General features: G+C 35.6%; 2 protein-coding genes across 8 annotated transcripts in view; both read left to right on the top strand.

Annotated features, from left to right (window-relative positions):
- The window catches only part of TCF12 (transcription factor 12), a 373765-nt gene that overhangs the window by 58805 nt on the left and 302077 nt on the right, over nt 1–12883 (top strand). The window lies entirely within an intron of this gene.
- LOC118891211 (single-stranded DNA-binding protein, mitochondrial-like) lies at nt 11942–12540 on the top strand. The gene is given in 1 exon segment (XM_036844916.1): nt 11942–12540. A coding segment is annotated over 1 exon segment (447 nt). The 5' UTR covers nt 11942–12004; the 3' UTR covers nt 12452–12540.

The raw sequence follows: 12883 nt of genomic DNA, 5'->3' as shown, positions 1-12883 counted from the left end.
CGGCCCGCTGGCTCAGTAGTTGTGGCTCGCCGGCTCTAGAGTGCAGGCTCAGTAGTTGTAGCGCATGGGCGTAGTTCCTCCACGCCATGTGGGATCTTCCCGGACCAGGGCTCGAACCCGTGTTCCCTGCATTGGCAGGCAGATTGTTAGCCACTGAGCCACCAGGGAAGTCTGTGTGATATGTATATTATAAACTTAATTAAATGAATTCTCCATGTATTAGGTTTTTTTGGATTACTTTTATGCATGTTCATTAACAGATACTTTTTGAGCACTTATAAAAATATACAGTGACAGGTGATGGTGCTACAAAGACGGCTAGAGGCAGGTATAATCCCTGCCCCCAAGGAGTTAATAGTCTTAGTGGGAGTGACACATAAACAATAAAAATAATGTAATACAGTGATAATAAGCAGGTAACTAATACAAGTAGACTACTTAATAGTCATACCAAATAAGGACTCAGAGTTGGATTTCTATCCCTGAGACAAACAACGTGGCCTTGAGTAAGTTTCCTAAAATATCAAAGTACCAGTCTTTAAAAAGAGAGTGATGCACAGCTTCATTGTGTCACCCCAGATAATGTACATGAAAGTGTCCTGTAAAGTGTGAAACGTGACAAAAACGTTACCATTGTTTTATTGGACTATTTCATTACCTTCAATTTTAGTGTAATCTAGTAATTTGGAAAGACTTAGTAAACTTCGTAATTTTTGAAAGACTGATTTTTCCTACTGCTCTAGCCTTGGAGGGTGTATCATCTTTTTGAGACTTGATTTTTGCTTTCTTTTTCATGTGGACATGAATTTTGTTGTGATTTATAATGTATTGCCCTTTTTTATATTACTTACTTCTCTCTTAATTCTTCTAATAGGTTCTCTGCCATTTTATCAGGTTCTTTCCTTGTGCATTGTTTTGCCTGTCTGTATTTTTACTTTTCTCTTTGAATTTAACATTTGAACTGTGATACAAATGTTTGAAGCTATACTTTTATACATAAGCATTCTTTCTCTATATATTATTTCTACTAAATTGCTTTATTTTTTAACTGAAATCGATATCGTTGGTATTGTTTTGTATTAACTCAGGTTTATATTGATATATCATTATTAATTGATTAGTCAGGAGTAAAGGCAACTTTTAACATCTTTATTGGAGTATAATTGCTTTACAATGGTGTGTTAGTTTCTGCTGTATAACAAAGTGAATCAGCTATACATATACATATATCCCCATATCTCCTCCCTCTTGCGTCTCCCTCTCACCCTCCCTATCCCACCCCTCTAGGTGGTCACAAAGCATTGAGCTGATCTCCCTGTGCTATGCGACTGCTTCCCACTAGCCATCTGTTTTACATTTGGTAGTATATATATGTCCATGCCACTCTCTCACTTCATCCCAGCTTACCTTTCCCCCTCCCCGTTTCCTCAAGTCCATTCTCTACGTCTGCATCTTTATTCTGTCCTGCCCTGCCCCTAGGTCCTTCAGAACCATTTAAAAAATTTTTTTAGATTCCATATATATGTGTTAGCATACGGTATTTGTTTTTCTGTTTCTGACTTACTTCGCTCTGTATGACAGACTCTAGGTCCATCCACCTCACTACAAATAACTCAATTTTGTTTCTTTTTTATGGCTGAGTAATATAACTATAGGTTTTATTGTTTAGAAGCCAGATATTTTATGCTTTCAAGTTATGTTGCTTTCTGTAGTTAATTCTGTTGGGAAATCTGAAAATGAATATTTTGTTTTTCATTTGAGGCAGATACATGCCACCGATCATAAGTCACGTACTACTGAATAGTCACTCACATTTGGATGGCTACCATATTGGATGAGTGGCTGTCTCACTTAATTTTTCTAAAGGCACTTTACATTAACAGCTATCAGCAAAATTAGCTCTTCAAAAAGGTGGCTGATAAATATATATTATTTATTTACTATATGTATCTTGTGTTATGAATGATACAGTGTAGTTATGGAGTCTAGATTTCAAACAATGGCATTCGTAATGATTTGGAAGAAAGCATCTATATTAATTTTTCTTTACAAATTATATTTTCAGTGTTGCAAAAGTAATATATACATACACACATACAGAAAGTTAAAAAATATAAAGCAAAAATAAGAAAATAAAAACACCATATTCCCATAACCTAGAGATGACATAGTTAATGCTTAAGTGTTCTTCTAGATGTTTTTCTATGTATATGTATGTACACTTGTATTTCTTTACTAATATTATATCATTGTACACATTATTTTAGTATATGCTTTTTTTTTTAATTTTATTTTTTTTTAGTATATGCTTTTTTAAGTTAACAATTTCTGCTTTTCCATATCAGCAGATTTTCATCTTATCTAATCCATGCTCACATTTTTTCAGGTTTTTGAAAAAATATTATTTGCAGTTGATCTGCCCAAACCAGGTCCAATCCAGGATAACTGATATTTGATAATTACTACCCCTTAAGTCTTTTAAATCTAGCACAGCATCCCCCCGCCTCCCCACACACACACCTTTTTCCTGACACTGACTTTTTGATTAGACATTGCCTTTTGTTGTGCATGTCTGTTTTGTTGGGGGGTTGGGGTGAGGCAGCGTGTTTGGTTGTTTCCTGTTGGTGTTGTTTAGCTTGTTCCTCTATGTATTTTATCTTTTTTTCCCTCAGCTCTCTATATCTTTTTGTTGTTGTTGTTATTCAGAAGATATTGTGCCATTTATTGTAGACTTTTGGGCTAATAAGTGCCTTCAGCTTGCTTTCTGAAAGCTAAGGCAGTAAGAGAGTATCAAAAATAGAATGTGAATTTTGTAATCAAGTTTCAAGAAAAAAAGGCAGTAGAATTTGGGACTTCATAATGATACCCAAAATACTTTAAAAGTCTGTGTATCACGTGATTAACTATTTTGAAGGTAAGCTTTAACATCCTCTATTTGTAACTTAGGCTTCCAAACCTTTATTTCTTCTTCCCCACCTTAAGGATGAGTTCGTTCTAGGTCATCATTTTCAGCATGTCTAGCAGCCCAATGTTTTCAGTTACACTGTGTTTAAATTACACACGGTACTTAGATTTGGTGGGAACCTCACAGAATATCAGTTCTGCTATTTTTTTAAAAGTTGCTCCCCCCCCATTATTTCCATATATGCTCATTAAACAAATTTTTGAAAATATGGCCAGAAAGAGAAAAAGAATTGTCCATAGTTGACACCAAATCTCTATCTACATTTTTATAAACTTTAAAATTCAAGTACACACATATTAAAAAGCATATAGATTGTCAGTGTTCAGCTTGATGAAATTTAGGAAAGCGAATACACCCATATAACTACCATACAGATCAAGAAATATAACATTACTGCATTCTAGAACCTGTTGCCTACCACTTCCTAGGCATTATCCCCTCTGGAAGGTAACCACTATTCTGACCCCTTTCATTTACATAAGTTTTCCCTGTTGGTGAACTTTATATAAATTGAATCATATAGTATGTGCTCTTTTATGTGGGGCTTGACTTGCTCACCATTCTGTCTATGAGATTCATGCATGTTGTTCATGTAGTTCATTCTTTTTCATTGTATCAGCTCTCTATATCTTGTATTTTAAGTTAGTATGTAGTTTTAAATTTAGCTAAAATATAAACCCCCCTTCTCAATTAATCATTCAAGCAGATCAGTATGGTAGCTATAAATACTGAATGATTTTGGTCCTCATCTTCCTTTTTGTTCAAAGACTAGAAAAGAAAGATGAGTTTTCATGAATTATCTATGTACACATTTCTTAATTTAAGATAAATTAATAAAAAAGGAAATCTAGCTTCATTTATGTCCACAAATATTATTATCTCTAGCCTGTATTAATCTGCTTGAGTATAAATTCAGGTTATCTCTAGGGTTTTCTTTAAAAATATGTGACAAAACATTTAAATTAATATTTTCTTTAAAAAAGAAATTGATGTGAAGTAGGTGCAATGCTGAACCAGTTGCATACCTTACCTTGTATTAATATGACCATCATTGAAAATTAGAAAGTTTTAATTAGAAGGTCAGTTCTTAAAATTTACATCACCGTATGTTTCAGTTTTGGGAAATGCATATTGCATAGTACAGAATGTTTTAATGATTATTTAAGACAATGGATTCCTGAGAGATTTGACATTTTGGTACATTATTTATTTGAATTTCACTGCTTCTTAATTTTCCCTGTAATTGGGAAAGTTCTGATAGGCTCTTATCATACCAGATATTAAAATCCACAGACTGCTAAAACATGGAAATATGAATAGAGGTATCTAAAAACATAATGTACAGAGTGTGAGCCTTGAAGCTTATATTTGTGAAAATTCCATCGGTGATTTTACAGTTGTGGAATTTGACTTTGGGTGAAACAGGTTTGGAGGACTAAAATTGCAAACAAGGATGAGTCCTTATGTATTTTTATTTTTATTAACCCAGAACACCGAAGTAAACTCTAAACAGAAATAATTTATGAAAATTTTACAGATTTCATATTAGATAAGCCTTAAGCAGTGAATTTCTGTTTATTGACCCTAATTACTGAAAATATTTCCTTCCCGCAAAGTTTCGGTGGAGTGGTTATATTCATTTTTCTCTTATGCAAATTGAGTAGTTTATGTCTTCTCCTTCCTTCAGGTTCTTACTACCTTTCTGATTTTATGACTCAGGAGTAATGGATGCCTGCTCATTTCTCATTATGGACCCAGAGACAGACTTGGATGTGTGAGCAAGGAAAAAGCTTTGGAAAATCTTTACTTATTCAGTGATTATTTCTGATCCTTTGCTATGCTTTTTAAAACCTAAGGCATGAGCAAGGCTGAGCTCTCTGACTTGGATCAGGGTATCCTTTCCTAATCTAAATTCCCTTCTACATCAGACATAGGAGTCTTATTTCTAAGGCCTGGTTTTAATTTTCTTTCCTAAGCTTGAATTACAAAAACCTCTGCACCTGCTTGGTCATCCACTTTGTCATATATGTGTACATACACACATACATATATATATGTACATGATAAAGTATATATATAAACAATCTTTCAGTACCTCATTTTCTAATATGCCTCACTTGAATAACTGAATTGAATCTCTTAGTTGAGGTAGATGCAATCAGAACTGAATCTGCATGTATACAATTAATTAATGGCCCGTTAGCTCGTAAGGAGAGTTTATGGTTCGGAAAGAATGTGTGTATATTTATTGGTATCATAGTAATGTATTGAGATGTAAAAGGTGACCCTGATTTTTCAACTTACAAAAACACTACTACAGAAACAAAACAAAAGGAAAATTTCTCCCATCCAATTTAATCTTACCAATTAAGCACTTTACTTTTTGTTTTAAATGATCTTTCAGCTGTTTTCTTAAGAAATACAGATTTTTCTTTATACCCATGATTTAGATGAATTACCCAGTTATATTGCTCAGTAATGGGCCAAATCACCCTCATCTACTTTGGTTATAGACCCCCAACGTCCTTAGAATATGCTATCATTTTGGAAAGTAGAGGATAAAAAGCACACCTGTGCTAATAGCAGCTGTGATGGGAGGTTGCTTCGTCTACCAAAAATTCTTGCTATTTCATAGCCCTTCCACCCAAGTTCAATTCAGGGAATAATTGCTGAGCATCATTCATTTGTATTTGAGCACTCTTAGTGGTTTGGGTTGGCCTCAAGTTAGAGTACTGACTGTTGTGGAGGAGGTTAGTCGTATTGCAGGGCATGATGAGCAGTGATAAGAATGATATGGAGGGGCTACCCTGGTGGTGCAGTGGTTAAGAATCCGCCTGCCAATGCAGGGGACACGGGTTCGAGCCCTGGTCCGGGAAGATCCCACATGCCGCGGAGCAACAAAGCCCATGTGCCACAACTACTGAGCCTGTGCTCTAGAGCCCACGAGCCACAACTACTGAAGCCCGCGCACCTAGAGCCTGTGCTCCGCATCAAGAGAAGCCACTGCAGTGAGAAGCCTGTGCACCACAATGAGGAGTAGCCCCTGCTCACCACAACTAGAGAAAGCCTGCTTGCAGCAACAAAGACCCAACTCAGCCATAAACAAACAAACAAATAAATAAATAAATTTATAAAAAAAAAAGAGAATGATATGGAGTGTTGGGGGAAGGAGGTAAGTTATAAGTCACCCCGAGGTGGGCAGAACTCAACATACACTGACTTCAGTTAATATTTTGAAACATCCCTCTTCTTATCCCCCGAATGTTGACTTGGAAGATATTTCTTTGGCTTGGCTTGGAAGATATTTCTTTCAAGAGAAAGTATAGATATTATAAAACCAAAAAAAAAAAAAGTACTTATTCATGGCCATAAGCAAATTTTTACCCATGTTACAAGCAAGCAAGAAGGATGAAAAATGTCCACTTCCAGATCTGTTTCTTTTGTTTCATCATCCATTCTCCTGGGTCTCTTCAAGGTTCATTCCTACTCCATAAATTCTCAAAGTGTTGATTTCAAAAACCAGAAGAAAGAAAAAGGCAGGGGCCAGATTTAAGGGAATATGGGAATAGAGGGGCTGGTAGGAAGGAAAGCTGGAAAAGCCAGCCCAGGAGTATTAATCCAGTGTTTACACAGTAAGGAGAGTGATTTCTTTATGTGGTTAGTAAATTTTCTATGATGGAGATTTCTGAAAAGAAAGTTCTGAAATTATTTGAAAAGTGGCAGCATACATTAAGTATTAAACTTTTCAAGGAGACAGTTTTGAAGAGCAGCATAGTTTTTGTTTAAGTGTTGACGTGCTTATTTAGAAAAGAATTAGTCTTGCTGCAGATCATATTAAATGGTTTAAAATAGCTGATGAGTGGAACAGCTGTTGGTTGCAATTCATGATTCCATGATGAAGTGTAGATCTCTTGGTCCAGTTTTCAGTATCAAGCTGAGTTTTCTGTCCTTGATTCTAGCCACCATTTAAGTCAAACACTTCAGGGCTTGTTGAAGTCTCAGAAGTAACAATGTAGAGGGATCAGAGGATGGTTATTTTAGTAAAAATAGAAGTTGGTTCATGCATTTAAAGTCAGGTATTATACATGCTATAATATCTGAAAGAAAATTAAAGCTTCTAGTGTTCATGAGATGGCATGTCAAAAAAAACAGACTTTACAGCTTTTGAGATAGTAATTATACAGCAACAGTCTGGCTTGTTGGAAAAGGAAAAGGAAAAAAAAAGCGAGCCGCATAGTCCCAGGTCAGTTTCATTTACCTTTAAGATACTCCTTCCAAAGATAGATCATGGTGTAAATTGAGTGGAAATAGACTGGTGGGAACACTTCTTGTAGCTATAGACAGCGCTATGGTGTAAGTAATCAGTTGAAATAAACTCAAAAAACTAAAAGCTTGATTTTTTTTTTTTTTTTTTTTAAGGAACAGCTTTGGTTGGAGCCCTCAGTAAAATGAAAGGATTAAAATGAAATTCTTATAACATACACCAAGATTACAAGTGTAAATAATCATTAGAAAACTTCCATTTTCATAGGATGTCTTCTTTCTTTAACAGTTTTACCATGGATTTTGTTGATTGTAATCTTTTATCGTTTGCATTCTCTTGTAAATCCTTTCTTGTAATATTTAAAAATTGTTATTAAAAACTAATGAGGATTAATTTTTTAATTAAAATCGCTTTATAGGCAGCTTCCAGGAATATTTTTATTTCTGAAAGCAAGGTATATATAATCAAAGCTTTTTAATAAATAGGTTCATTTTCTTCCTCATATGGGAAATATCCTTTGTTTCATACTTTTCAGATTTATAGTACTGTGTATTATTTCACACATATTCTTAACAAGTGTTTACTTCAAACTGTTTCTTTTTTAAATACTCAAGTGTATTCATGGACTACTACCCAGTGTTATAAACATAATCACCTTTCAGTAGTACATTTATCCTTCACTCATAGGAAGAATAGTTCCTTTTACTGCTGAAGCTCATCAAGTGTTCTTTTTTTTCCTACCCATATGTTTTTAAAGTGATCAGTTATCAGCAATGTTGCCTAAGTGCATTTATAATTCCGGTTATATTTATTTTACTTACTCCTTCAATAAATATTTTGGCATGTCTTCTGTTTGTGCCTTTCTACACAAAAGATAAGGATCTTTTCACATGTTACATTTTTTAATTTTTCGTGGTAGTATGAGAATTATGAAGCATGAAAACATCTAAACGTCAGGATTGCATTATTTTATTTAGAATGTTAGCTTAATGTATAAACTCAGAGTTGGAAACGCTACTCTCAGGGTTTCTCCTGTCGTTGCTGTAAGTGCGCTGGTTGACTAATAAAATTATCTCTGAAGGACAAAGGTTGTAATCAGACCTAAAGGTTGTAATCAAACTCGATGCTCGGTTATGATGGCAGGGTGCAGATGAATACTTCTCAAAAGAATAATTCCTAACATTTTCTGATTTTCTTATCCAGGTTTTCTTAGAATGAAAAGCTGCAAAACTATATAATGTCAAATATATTTTAAGGTAGCATGTGCTTTAAAAGGGTAAAAATTCCAAATCTCAATAAACAGTCAATAAATATTTAACTGAGTATCTACTATACTTCTAGATTTGTGTGGGGACCTTCAAAGACTATTAAGATATGGTTTTTTCCCTTAAGGAAATTTATGGTCCTTTTTAAAAAAACTTATTTATTTTTAATTTTTAAAAATTCTTTGGCTGTGTTGGGTCTTAGTTGTGGTACGCAGGATCATCATTGAGACACGCAGGGTTATTTGTTGCAGTGCTTGGTCTCTTCATTTTGGCGCTCGGGCTTCTCTCTAGTTGCGGTGCACAGGTTTCTCTCTAGTTATGGCATGCGGGTTTTTTCTCTCTGTAGTTGTGGTATGCAGTCTCCAGAGCGCGTGGGCTCTGTAGTTTGCAGCACGCGGGCTCTCTTGTTGAGGTGCATGGACTCAGTAGTTGTGGTGTGGGGGCTTAGTTGCTCCGCGGCATGTGGCATCCTAGTTACCCCGATCAGGGATCGAACCTGCGTCCCCTGCATTGGAAGGCAGACTCTTTACCACTGGACTACCAGGGAAGTCCCTATGGTCCTTTTTGAAGAGACAAGGTTAATAGCTATGAAAATTTAAATTCAGGAGTTTTAGAATAACTGATGTGAGGTTCTTGAAAGTGGTAATAATGAAATTTGAAGCTGTTGCTCATGTGGCTTTGACTTGAGCTTAAATATTAAAGGAAATGATGTAAGATTTGTTCTATTTATTTAGGTAACAGCAGATTGAGTTACTTTTCTGGGACTACTTCAAAAATTTTAAGCTAGTCCTGGAATTTTAGGTTTCTAAGAGAATAATCTTTGGTTTAAATTATTTTGTAAGAATGTTTTATAAAAAGGGGATGTCCATCGCAAAATACTTTAATGTTATTTCATTTAAAACAGTAATTTTTAGTATCTTTCCCTTCTGTGTGTATGTATTCTTTCTTTAAAATAGTTTTTTTCTTTTTTAAAATATTCTTTTAGTTTATTTTATTTTTGGCTACGTTGCGTCTTCGTTGCTGTGCTCAGGCTTTCTCTAGTTGTGGCGAGTGGGGGCTGCTCTTCGTTGTGGTTCGTGGGCTTCTCATCGCGGTGACTTCTCTTGTTGTGGAGCATGGGCTCTAGGCTCGCGGGCTTTAGTAGTTGTGGGGCTCAAGCTCAGTATTTGTGGCACACGGGCTTAATTGCTACGCAGCATGTGGGATCTTCTCGGACCAGGGCTGGAACCCATGTCCCTTGCATTGGTAGGCGGATTCTTAACCACTGCGCCACCAGGGAAGTCCCTGAGTATTCTTTACTTCTGTACCTTTGCTCATGCTTTGCCCTCTGCTCATAATGCCTTTCTCTGACAACTGGGGCTTAACACCCTCTCAGCCCCCACATCCTACTCTACATTCCCGTGCAACCAGATCACTTGTCATCTCATCTATGAACATGACTTCCAACTTCAGTCATCTTCTGTTTTCCTGTAAGATTTTGTTTGCCCTGCCAGTCATGTTTGGTTATTCACTTATGTGACTCTCCTCTGTCACATTGGTGCTTTTCTTGAGGATAGATGTTAACTACATATGTATTTGGGATGCCTAGCATAATGTTGGGCACATAGTAGATAGTTGTTGGATAAATTATTGAATTACCTAAATTCTCAATGCTCAGAACTAATGGTTGGTTCTTGACATTTGTATTGTAGAAGGTTAAGTTATGTGGTCATCACTTTCATAGATATATCTAGGTTTACAGCTATAAGTCTTCGTCTTTCTCTATTTTCAGTAATAAACTCAGGGCTAATGGTGATTCATTTAACATGAGCTGATGAAAGTCATGAGCTTATTTAGTCTTATAAATCAGACAGAATTCATCAGAATTTACTGAAATATTAACCTTTAAGCACTAGCTTTTTTTTACAGAAAGTTTATATATAGTTTTTATAATTCTAAATTGAGATGTAATTTTTAAATTCATTCATTTAGCAAATATCTATTGAATGTCTTCTCAACTCTAGGCACTCAGGTAGGCTTTGGAGATACAGTAGTGAGCAAGAAACACATAAGTTCATGGAGCTTTATTTAAAAACAAAAAGAATAAAGGTAAAGCATGAATATGCTGAATAATTCAAAATTTTAAACTTCCTTTTGTTGATATAACTAAATTAGTTAAATTTAATTTAGATAATCACATTTTATCTGTCTAATTTACTTAAAATGTTATAATCAAGGTTTAGAATCCTTATGCTTTTAAAAATAGAGGTAAATTGGAAATTTCTATTGATTTTGATTACATTTAATACAGATGTAATTATGTATTTACAGAAAATCTATAATTAGCATCTTGAATGGATCTGGTTCACCTTACAGTGACTTAATAACTGTCTGCTTCATTTACTTTTCTTTTTTTAAACATCTTTATTGGAGTATAATTGCTTTACATTGTTGTGTTAGTTTCTGCTGTATAACAGAGTGAATCAGCTATACATATACATATATCCCCATATACCCTCCCTCTTGTGTCTCCCTCCCACCCTCCCTATCCCACCCCTCTAGGTGGTCACAAAGCAACGAGCTGATCTCCCTGTGCAATGTGACTGCTTCCCACTAGCTATCTCTTTTACATTTGGTAGTGTATATATGTCTGTGCCACTCTGTCACTTTGTCCCAGCTTAGCCTTCCCCCTCCCTGTGTCAAGTCCATTCTCTAGTAGGTCTGCGTCTTTATTCCCGTCCTGCCCCTAGGTTCTTCATGACCATTTTTTTTTTTTTAGATTCCATATATATGTGTTAGCATACGGTATTTGTTTTTCTCTTTCTGACTTACTTCACTCTGTATGACAGACTCTAGGTCCATCCACCTCACTACAAATAACTCAATTTTGTTTCTTTTTATGGCTGAGTAATATTCCATTGAATATATGTGCCACATCTTCTTTATCCATTCATCTGTCGATGGGCGCTTAGGTTGCTTCCATGTCCTAGCTATTGTAAATAGAGCTGCAATGAACATTTTGGTACATGATTCTTTTTGAATTATGGTTTTCTCAGGGTATATGCCCAGTAGTGGGATTGCTGGGTCGTATGGTAGTTCTGTTTTTAGTTTTTTAAGGAACCTCCATACTGTTCTCCATAGTGGTTGTATCAATTTACATTCCCACCAACAGTGCAAGAAGGTTCCCTTTTCTTCACACCCTCTCCAGCATTTATTGTTTGTAGATTTTTTGATGATGGCCATTCTGACTGGTGTGAGGTGATACCTCATTGTAGTTTTGATTTGCATTTCTCTGATGATTAGTCATGTTGAGATCCTTTCATGTGTTTCTTGACAATCTGTATATCTTCTTGGGAGAAATGTCTATTTAGGTCTTCTATCTATTTTTGGACTGGGTTGTTTGTTTTTTGTTATTGAGCTGCATGAGCTGCTTGTATATTTTGGAGAAATGATTTCTTGCCTGGAAGCTGTCGGAGGCTGAGCGTTAGGAAAAGGTTGAAGGTTAGATTGTAAGAAAAGGAAATAGAAGCCATGTTTCGAAGACCTGTAGTGCAGGTCCTTCATTAGTTTGTAAGACATGAGTCTGAAATAGCTGGCAGTTTGGTTCTCGAAAGATCTCTGAATCATGTGCAGTTACTTGGTCGAGTAGGTCAGGACCCTGTCATGAGACAGGTAGAAGGAAAAAACCCAGTCACAATATTTTCTCTAGCAACAAATGAGATGTGGCGATCAGGGGAAAATGAAACACACCAAATGGGTGATGTCAGTCAAAAGACAACGTGGCACAGAATTTCAGTATTCCGACCAGGCCTCAGAGATGTGGCATATCAGTATGTGAAAAAGGGGTCTCGAATTTATGTGGAAGGGAAAGTAGACTACGGTGAATATATGGATAAAAATAATGTGAGACGACAAGCAACAACAATTATAGCTGATAACATTATATTTCTGAGTGACCAGACGAAAGAGAAGGCATAGAGTGGACGATTCTTCTTTGGCCATTGTTTGGTACAGTCTTGTTTCCAAATCTTGATAGTCTTTATAGTTTCTGAGGACAAGAATTAAAATACTCAATGTAAAATGAGAAAAAAAAAATCCTTTGTCAGTTGCTTCCTTTGTAAATATTTTCTCCCATTCTGAGGGTTTCATCTTACGGTTTCCTTTGCTGACAAAAGCTTTTAAGTTTCGTTAGGTCCCATTTGTTTATTTTTGTTTTTATTTCCATTTCTGTAGGAGATGGGTCAAAAAGGATCTTGCTGTGATTTATGTCATGAAGTGTTCTGCCTATGTTTTCCTCTGAGAGTTTTATAGTGTCTGGCCTTACATTTAGGTCTTTAATCCATTTTCAGTTTATTTTTGTGTATGGTGTTAGGGAGTGTTCTAATTTCATTCTTTTACTTGTAGCTGTCC

This window comes from Balaenoptera musculus, chromosome 2 (assembly GCF_009873245.2).
Source record: "Balaenoptera musculus isolate JJ_BM4_2016_0621 chromosome 2, mBalMus1.pri.v3, whole genome shotgun sequence".
Classification (NCBI taxonomy): domain Eukaryota; kingdom Metazoa; phylum Chordata; class Mammalia; order Artiodactyla; family Balaenopteridae; genus Balaenoptera; species Balaenoptera musculus.
Note: the sequence above shows the minus strand (reverse complement) of the source record. Positions and strands in the feature narration are given on the sequence as shown.